The 9,873-nt window shown below is 47.5% G+C and overlaps 1 protein-coding gene across 2 annotated transcripts; it reads right to left on the bottom strand.

The window, feature by feature from the left end:
- Window positions 1-395: 395 nt before the first annotated feature.
- Window positions 396-9,494, bottom strand: LOC144987064 (uncharacterized). Of its 2 annotated transcripts, XR_013650927.1 has the most exons (5): window positions 9,383-9,494; window positions 7,692-7,854; window positions 7,510-7,615; window positions 4,423-6,815; window positions 396-3,806 (listed from the first exon to the last, which is right to left on the bottom strand). XR_013650927.1 is itself a non-coding variant. In XM_078935988.1 (4 exons), the coding sequence occupies exon 4, from the start codon at window positions 5,469-5,471 to the stop codon at window positions 4,698-4,700; it is 774 nt and encodes a 257-aa protein (XP_078792114.1). In that variant the 5' UTR covers window positions 5,472-6,815; window positions 7,510-7,615; window positions 7,692-7,854; window positions 9,383-9,494; the 3' UTR covers window positions 396-4,697. The 2 variants fall into 2 exon arrangements, 1 of the variants encoding a protein (XP_078792114.1); XM_078935988.1 differs by having other exon boundaries at window positions 396-6,815.
- Between the last annotated feature and the right edge of the window lie 379 nt (window positions 9,495-9,873).

Below are 9,873 nucleotides of genomic sequence, written 5' to 3'. Positions count from 1 at the left end.
CCAGGGGCCCCATCCCCGGAGGCGCAGACACCCCAGGCCCGGCACCACTCACCCCACACAGAGAGAGAGGAGCCAGAAAGCGTCGCCCCCCCCGGAGCAAGCCCAGGCCCCCACCCCCAGACGCCGGCCCTAGAGGAGCTCTGGTCAGGCCTTGACGGGACCGAGGAGGCCAACCGGCCGAGGCAACCACTGATTGCCTCAGCGGAGACCCCGAACCACCTCCCCAAGCCAAGCCAGACCACCACCCCACCCCCCCACCACGCACCCCCACACCCAAGCCCAGAGGACCACGCAGAGCCCCAGCCCGCCCCACCCAGGCACCAGACCCGACCCCCCGACCAACGGAGCCTCCACCGCCCCCGCCAGGCACCGGAGGCCCCGACCCCCACCCCAAACCACGGCAGAAGGGCAAGGAGCAGCGACGACCAAGCCGCCCACCCCCTAAGTCATGGAGTTACTATGGGAGACCAGAGAGACCGAATTCTTTCAAAGTTACTTGAGCTTTGGGCTGACATTTTTTCCAAGCTGATATGATCAAACAGCAGATTTCTGTGTTGACTTATGTTTATATTTTTCTTGTTTTTCCAATTTATTAAAATAGTTTTTTTGGCAATACAAAGAGTTGTGAAAATGATAGATGCTAATCCTTCTTCTATATCGATGGCACTTATGTCACCAAGCACACAAAGTGACGGTGAGGCCGTGATTGAAACCTTAAGCCAGACTGATAAATCGGCACATACCTGCTGCCAGAGAGCCTGGACAGGCGTGCAGAACCATAGTGCATGCATGTAGCTGTCGGGTAGATTACTGTCACAGTGCTGACAAATGTCTGAGTTACTGAGACCCATCTTGAACATCCTCTGTCCAGTGTAGTAAATTCTGTGAAGAGTTTTGAGATGGATTAGCTGCAGATTTCGACTTTTTGTCAGTTTAAAGGTGTTTAGACAAAGTTCTGACCAGAAGCTTTCATCTGTGCTGATGCTCAAATCTGCATCCCATTTTTTTGTTGGAAGGGCAATATTGTTATCTAAATTACATAAAAGTTTGTATATTTTGGAGAGAGTTCTATTCATTGAAAACTTAATCAGAGTGGTAACTATATCTGGTAGCTTTAAATCGTCGTCTTTATATTTATCCTTTTTAGTAATACTTGATTTAAGTTGCTGATATTCCAAGAAGTTATTTATTCCATGTTTGTCTTGAAGTTCCTGGGGAGTTATGAATCTTCTATCAATAATTACGTGCTCTAGTTTTTTATGCCCCCTGCTTGCCAAGCTGGGAAGTGAATCATTTTTTTGTTAATAAGGATGTCCGGGTTGTTCCAGATGGGTGTCATTTTGCACGGTTGAATTGATGATTTTGATATTTTGAGAAATTCCCACCAGGCTGTTAAAGTGGCATTTATATTAATGCTTTTGAAACAATCCTGTTTTTTAACTGTTTGGCTAATAAATGGAAGATCTGACAGGTTGATCTTTCCACATAACGCCTGTTCCAAGTCTAACCATGAGTTGGTTTCTGGATTGTTTTTTAACCATTTTAAGATGTATTGTAATCTATTTGCAAGAAAGTATTTGTGGAAGTTAGGTAATTCTAATCCTCCACAGCTTTTTGCAGATTTTAAAGTTTTTAGACTAATTCTTGCAGGTTTATTGTTCCATAGAAAGCTTGATATGGATGAGTCTAATGTTTTGAACCATTTTAATGGCGGTTGTGTGGGAATCATTGAGAAGAGATAATTAACTTTAGGTAAGATTTTCATTTTAACCGTGGCTACCTTGCCCATAAGGGACAGAGGCAGGTTGGTCCAGCGTGTTAGATTGTCCTGTATGCTTTTCAGTAATGGGGTGTAGTTTAGCTGCACCAGTTCTGATAGTTTGGAGGAAAAATAAATACCTATTTGATATTTCCTGATTTGACTGGTATTGCGAGTCTTTATTCCGCATTCCTGTTGAATGGTAATAAAACAGACTTATTCCAATTAATGGAATAGTCTGATATGGAGGAGAATTCATTAATGATTGTTGCCGTTTCATTTACAGAATGTAAATTACTTAAAAACAGTAATATGTCATCTGCATAGAGACTAATTTTATGATGGCTGTGTTTGGTTTTAATTCCTTTAATGCTCTCATTCTGTCTTATTGCTGCAGCTAAAGGCTCAATGAATATAGCAAAAAGAGAAGGAGAGAGTGGGCAGCCCTGTCTGGTTCCTCTTCCAAGAAAAAACCTGTTTGAAGTCTGTTTATTAGTTCTAACTGATGCATTGGGGTTGTGATATTTTGATCCAATTGATGAATGCTTCTCCAAAACCAAACTAATGGAGGGCAGCAATAAGGAACTTCCAGTTTACTCTGTCAAAAGCTTTTTCAGCATCCAGTGATAGTATAGTCATTTCCTGATTGTTAATGGTGCTAAAGTCTATTATATTAACAAGTCTTCAGTGATTGTCATCAGAGTGTCTGCCTTTGATGAATCCAATTTGGTCGAAGTGAATTATGTGAGGAGTGATTATTTCTATTCTCTGTGCTAGTGCTTTGCAGATAATTTTTACATCTGCATTGATTAGAGAAATAGGGCGATAGCTTGAAGGACTAGTGGGATCTTTGTCTGGTTTTAGAAGAAGAATTATGTTGGCTGAGTTCATGTTAGGTGGCATTGATTGGCTCTCATTAATAGATGTGACCGTTTTATAAAATGTTGGTGCCAGTTGTTCCCAGAATTCTTTATAAAACTCAGCAGGAAAGCCGTCAGGCCCTGGTGCTTTACCATTGGGCATAAGTAACAGAGCTTCATGAAGTTCAGACAGCGAGAGCGGAGAATCTAAGTTTGTGATTTGATCCTCATTTAGCATGGGTAGGTTTACATTATTAAGAAATGAGTCAATACTTTGCTCTGACGGATTGATCTGCGGTGTGTACAAGTTTTTATAAAAGTTTTCAAATGCGTTATTAATTTTGACCGGGTCATGAGTGACATTTCCTGTTTGGTCCGTAATAGAGGTGATTGATGATTTTTCTCTATTAATTTTAAGCTGATTAGCCAGAAATTTGCCAGATTTATTTGAGTTTTCAAATCTTTCAAGTCGTAGCATTCGTATTTGAAATTGTGTTCGTTTATTAATGATGTCATTTAACTGCAGCTTTAAATTTTTCAGATCTCCCAGAATGCGTTCCTGTGCTGAAGCAGCATAAGCAGTCTCCAGGGTTTTGATTTTATTTTCTAATTCTAATAAATCTGCTTTCTCTTTGCGTTTTTTGTGCGTTGAATAAGAAATGATTTTCCCTTTCATGACTGCCTTTGCTGTTTCCCACAGAACGCACGGTGGGATGTCTGGAGTATTATTGAAGTCTAAGAAGGTTGCCCACTCTTTTTTAAAGAATTCAAGAAATTCCTGGTCCTTTAACAGAGACGTATTAAACCTCCAGGTTGTACCAGAGGGTGTGGATTTTTCCCTAGAAATATTTACAGAGACTGGTGCATGATCACTGATAATAATCGGATGGATATTGGAGCTTTGAATATTTTTTAAAAGGGAGTTACTGATTAATAAATAGTCTAAACGGGAGTGTGAATGGTGAACTGGAGAAAAAAAGGTGAACCCTTTAGTGCTTGGGTGACATGAGCGCCACGCGTCGCAGAGACCCAGATCATTCATGTACTGCTTTAGAATACTTGCAGACTGCCATGTACGCTGGTTTGCTGCTGTGCTGAGTCTGTCAAGTTCAGGGTCCAAAACAAGGTTGAAGTCTCCTCCTATAATGATTGTGGAGTCAGAGTGAACTGAGAGTGAGGTGAAGAATCTGTGAAAGAAGGAAGAGTCGTCAACATTAGGGCCATAAACACTCGCTATACAAAAGTCCTTATTCTGAATGGATATATTAATGATTACAAATCTGCCTTCTGGGTCAGTAACTGTATCCTTATGAGTAAAATTAAGATTTTTATTAATTAAAACAGCAACTCCTCGTTGTTTGGAGTTGTAACTGGCAGAGAATATAACTGGAAATTGTAAGCAGCACATAAGGTGATCCAAAGAATCCGATAAATGGGTCTCCTGCAGTAGAGCTATATCTGCTTTTAGACCATCCAGGTGATTTAACACTTTCAATCTCTTTGGCCCAGAGCCAAGTCCACGCACATTCCAGCTAACGATGTTAAGACTGTTCATAACTGCTCTGACTGAAAAGGTGTAAAGCTAAGTAGTGCTTGTGTACCAGTCCGTGTGCGCGTGCCCGCATTGAGAAGCGCTGTGCGCGTGAACGTTTTCTGGCTATGTGAGCTGCGTGTCGCGTGCGTCCTATGAGAGCCTGTGTGAGGTGATTGCAGTATGTCGGCGTGTGTGTGCGGGATCGCATGTGCACGCCCCTGTGTGCGCTTGTGTGCGCGCGCCCGTTCCGTGCATAGATAAATACTTACCGAGGATGAGTTGCTTCCAGGTGATTTACATATGATGAGGGGGGAGAGGGGGGGGGGGAGTAAAGGAAAGAAGAAAAGAGATAGAAGGGAAAACGAAAACAACAACAAAACAACAATAGAGACATGAGTGGGACTGAGGTGAAGAAGAAAAAAAAAGACTGTTTTCCTGAGATCGAGGTGTGGATTATTGATGATCCGGTTTTCCATTCATTGAAGTAAGTTTAGCGGGTTTCTTCTGGGCAGCGCAGATGTTCTCAGCGCGGATCTGAAAGCCTTCAGCACAGCCAGGGGGTGATCTCCGGGTCCCGGAACAGCCGGCCGTCCACGTAAAGTTTGTCAACGGCCACAACCGCTCTCGAACCAGCAGCAAGATGCTTCCTCCTCAGCGGGAACAGGATCTTCCTTCTACGGAGGATTTCTGCCGGGAACTGGTCATTCACGCTGTAATGCGTGCCTCTCAGTTCCCGTCCGCGGCCCTTCACCAACTCCTTCTGTTTGAAATGTTCGAATTTGGCCACAATAGGACGCGGGCGCTGGTGGTCGGACCTTCTTCCTCCGAGGCGGTGAACCCTGTGGAAAGAGATCTTCTGCACCTCCTCCTTGGGGAGCTTCAGGTGGACCTCCAAAAAGGACCTCACGGTGGCCACGGGGTCTTCTCCTGCCTCCTCTGGAACCCCCGCGACCACCAGGTTGTCCCTCATGCTCCTCGACTGAAGATTCAGGAGGGTTTCCTTGATGGATCGGTTCTCCTCTGAGAGACGGGCGGTGTCATTGCCCAGAATCTTGACGGTCTCTCTGAGGGCCTGGTTCTCGGCTGCGAGATCCCGCACCTGCTGCTGGCTGAATTCCAGAGACTCCCGCAGACCTTGAAATTCTCTATGGAGGATCTCCAGCAAATTGAGGCGGCAATCAAAGCTGGAGAACTTTTTGTCAATCGAATCCAGGATATCGCTCACTCCGCTGCCTGGAGAGGACGCAGCCCCGGGAGAGTCCTCAGGCCGTTCACGCTTGGCGGAGGGGGTGGTGGTGGCGGTTCTGGGCTTCACCATGTTGCAGGTATTAAAACACTCGTCAATGAAATTCTCCAGTTCCTCCAGGCTGACAGAAGCTTAATACTCTTAACAGGTTATGTTAGTTTGCAGGAAATATTTTAATATGGCGGAAAAATGAAACAAGATCGAAAATGTTTGTTCAAATGCTTACGCGCCGCCAAGTCGACTCACCACACTCGTCTCGCTGGGTCTCGCGATACTACAGCATCACGTCCAAAAAATGAGAAACGTGTGACGCTGAATCTCAGCGTCACACGTTTCTCATGAGTCAGGGTCAAGACAGCCAACTGCCCTCTGCTGGGCTCCTCTGCTTCTGCATCAGCTCCTGCATCAGCATCTGTGCAGCTTCGTCTGCTGGTCCCGTTGGAGAAGGGGGTCCAGCTGGTGGTCCGCTGTCCTGACCTGGAGAACCAGCGGTGTAGGAGGTTCTGGGAAAGCAGGTGAAGCATCCCAGAATAACAGACTTGTCTCCAGCTCTGCATGCTGATGCTTTTGGATCTTTCTCACTAAACCCTCTGCATTTACCCGGACTTGGGACCGGCACAGGAGAGCACTGAATGGCGCCCTCTAGTGGTTGCATTACTAGTGTCAGTTTTTGTTGGGGTGGAACGATTCCATTTAAAATCCATTCATATCAGAGTTTGTGGTTTGGATTATTATTAAAGTTGGTTAATTTCAATGACCTAAAATCCATCCCAGAAATCTGTAGGAGGTTCTGGAAAAGCAGGTGAAACATCCCATAATAACAGACTTGTCTCCAGCTTAGCAGCTCTGCATGAGACCAGAACAGAACTTTATAGTCTGAGATCCAGTCGCCGTGTTTGGAGGAAGAAGAATGATGAGAACCGTCCCAAGAACACCCTCCCTACTGTGAAGCACGGGGGTGGCAGCATCATGCTATGGGGGGGTTTCTGCAAACAGGACAGGACGACTGCACCGCATTAAGGAGAGGAGGACCGGGGGCGTTTTGGGGACCAACCTCCTCCCCTCAGATGCTGAAGATGGGTGGTGGTCGGTTCTTCCAAAGCCCCCAGCCAGGAGAACCAAGGAGTGGCTGCATAAGAAGCAGATCCAGGTTCTGGAGCTTCTCAGCTGCAGCCCAGAATCCGCTCACGGGCCTTCCAGAAGGATCCTGGCGGCGGCCTTCCAGAAGGGTCCTGGCGGCGGGCCTTCCAGAAGGGTCCTGGCGGCGGGCCTTCCAGAAGGGTCCTGGCGGCGGTCTCCGGTCCAGTCTTTTACTCAGGCTTCCCTTTTTCAGACTTGATGGGACTGAAGTCATGTGGATCCTCAGGCTGGTCTGATTCTGCTCTCCTTCCTCCAGCCAGGATCACTTCCACGCTCCTGTGTGTGACGCCACATTGTCATCAACATGTTGCTTAAGAAAGGTCAGAGGTCAACTCTCTGCCCGTTAGTCCAGGGGGGACACAACCAGGCTTCCAGGGTCGCGTCCAACCTGTTTTCCAACCAACCTGCCATGAAGCTCCTTACTGGCTAAACACACATAGGGCAGGATTTCTGGAAAACCCGCAGGAGGCCGGCCCCCCAGGCCTGGAGTCTGACCCCCCCAGCTTTAGGCCTGGAGTCTGACCCCCCAGCCTTAGTCCCTTCTTAAGCAGCTGCTGGGAGACGTTCTACACTTCAGAGACAAACGCCACACATTTAGACAAGAGGGTTACACAAAGAGGAAGCTCATCTCTAAGCTAGGCAGTTCTGGAAGTGGATCTGGAGCTAGGAAGCTCCTGCAGCCAGCAGACATTTCACTGGATGATAAAGAGTCTGTCTCCCTTATGGCAAAACACATGAGCCCCCGTGAAGAAGAATGTTCCACTACAGGAACAAGACGTGGCTGTCAGGCTGTGGTCTCAGGTTGTCAACGTTTCATGTGGTTCTTTAGCGTTCCAGCGCTCATTTTTCCTGATTTTCATGACCTCAACTGACCTCATCTGCTCATGAAAACTAGAAGATGAGCTGCAGTTGGTGGTAAAAAAGCCCCAAAGTGTCACAGACATGAGTTCAGTTCATGTCTTCTTCTGACCTGATCCCAAACCTCAGAGAAAAACGTTGCTTGTGGTTCGTTTGACCCGTTTCTGTCTGTCGCTGGCGATGCAGGAAACCGGTTCCAGCCGGAGTTTGATGTGAGGCTGCAGAGGCAGGCAGGGACGGTCAACAAAGGACACCGAGACACGGCAGACAAACAGCAGTTTCTCAGGGACTCACCATGAATTCTCACAAGAAAGCGTCGCCGTGACAACAAACCCCACAGAAATCCAGAGTCCTCTTCCTCTGAGACTCCACCAGCGTGTTCCAGTTACTCCGGTTGGAGACGCGTCCTCGTCTCCTCGCTTACGACTACAGCTGCTGGAGTCCAGAAGCAAATGATCTGGAAAAATCAGAGAAGATTCAGAGAGAAAAGCTGAGCAGATGAGGTTCCAGCTCAGCCTGTTGGCAAAGTCTGAGCAGGAAAACACTGTAGGCCTGTGTGGTGGTTAGTACTGCTGCCCCACGAGAGAACGGAGCAGACGGGGCAATTCCTGCAGACGACAGAACAGAGCAGACGGGGCAATTACTGCAGACGACAGAACAGAGCAGACGGGGCAATTCCTGCAGACGAGAGAACGGAGCAGACGGGGCGATTCCTGCAGACGACAGAACAGAGCAGACGGGGCGATTCCTGCAGACGACAGAACAGAGCAGACGGGGCGATTCCTGCAGACGACAGAACGGAGCAGACGGGGCGATTCCTGCAGACGACAGAACAGAGCAGACGGGGCGATTCCTGCAGACGACAGAACAGAGCAGACGGGGCAATTCCTGCAGACGAGAGAACGGAGCAGACGGGGCGATTCCTGCAGACGACAGAACAGAGCAGACGGGGCGATTCCTGCAGACGACAGAACAGAGCAGACGGGGCAATTCCTGCAGACGACAGAACAGAGCAGACGGGGCGATTCCTGCAGTCGACAGAACAGAGCAGACGGGGCGATTCCTGCAGACGACAGAACAGAGCAGACGGGGCAATTCCTGCAGACGACAGAACAGAGCAGACGGGGCAATTCCTGCAGACGACAGAACAGAGCAGACGGGGCAATTCCTGCAGAGCCTCCATTTCTCTACACGCGTGTTTGTGTGCACGCCTCTACCTCACATGTGCTCAGATAGATGATGGATAACTTTATTTATCCCACGATGGAGAAATTCTTTTTTCTGCAGCCAAAAAAAGCACCCAAGAAATACAGCAGTAAAGCGACCTTCAGTGTATTTACAGAAATAACATTATAAATAAAAGAGAAAACACCTGCAACATAATTTGTACAGCAAGTAAATTATATTTAGACAAAAATAAATAAGTAAAATAATCCACACAATAAGAAACAACCGTTAAAGTGAGTCTTTCTAAGTATCAGTGACGTATTCTCCTCTGATGCATTTCTTTATCTGAAATGTCAATAGAAACATCAAACGACAGCCAGTGACGTCACAGCAGACGAAGGCTCAAAGACCTCGTTTCAGATGATGTCATAGTTAGTAGGTAAGACGACAGAAGTAGACTAAATTGTGATTTTATTACGACGGACAATGGCGTAGAATTACGTCACTTGACATCAATTTACCTGGAATTTCCTGTCCGTTCCCGGGGGAAAAAACTACATATAACCCACGATCAGGTGTGACCCTAACTAACACTTTGGGGAAGTTCTCGGTAATTCTGGTAAATTTTGGAGAAAGTATTTGAAGAGAAAGACCGACATGAGCGATTCAGAGGACTTCCGGGAAGGAGAAGAATCTCCTGCGCGGGAAGTAGCCTATATGCTAACGAAGCTAACCCCGGAGGAGGTCTTCCGGGTTGTCTTTGGACTCTACGACCCGAACACCGCCAAGAAAATGTCCAAGCTGAGGAAGGAGCTCACCAGCGAAGCCGTGGACGCCGCCCTGGACAGCATCAAGGAGGAGATCTCCCCACAGAGGAGCTCCTCCCTGCCTGCGGGGCCCCGCGGCCGCGCGTGCTCCGTGCATGACGAGGCGGGATCCTCCTCCCCTTCCGGTCCGGAAGCGCGCCAAAGGAAACGCGCCGTCGGAGGATGGGATACCGCCGAGTCCATGGAAAACATCCGAAAACTTTGTCGTAGAATACGGATGTTTCAGTCAGAGGGCAAGGTGCGGACTGCTAGACCTGAGACCAAAGACAGGAAGAGAAGGACAAAAACCCCAGAGACTCAACCTGACGATGCAGCTGTAGAACCACAAGCTACAGAACCTGCAACCAAAGACAGGAGGTCTCGCCTTCCAAACATGAGATCAGGAGCTAGAAAGATCCGAAAGAGGGCTTCAAAACCTAAAACCAGTCTTACAAGTGTGAGGTCAAGGAGCAAAACTCCCAAACCACATGCTAGAAAATGTA

This window comes from Oryzias latipes, chromosome 18 (genome assembly GCF_053564925.1).
Source record: "Oryzias latipes strain Hd-rR chromosome 18, Olatipes_Hd-rR_3.1".
Lineage (NCBI taxonomy): Eukaryota > Metazoa > Chordata > Actinopteri > Beloniformes > Adrianichthyidae > Oryzias > Oryzias latipes.
This window is presented reverse-complemented; position numbering and strand designations above follow the sequence as displayed.

What these genes read in the sequence shown, in the direction of transcription:
- LOC144987064 (XM_078935988.1), bottom strand. Translation starts at nt 5,471, where the DNA reads ATGGTGAAGCCCAGAACCGCCACCACCACCCCCTCCGCCAAGCGTGAA.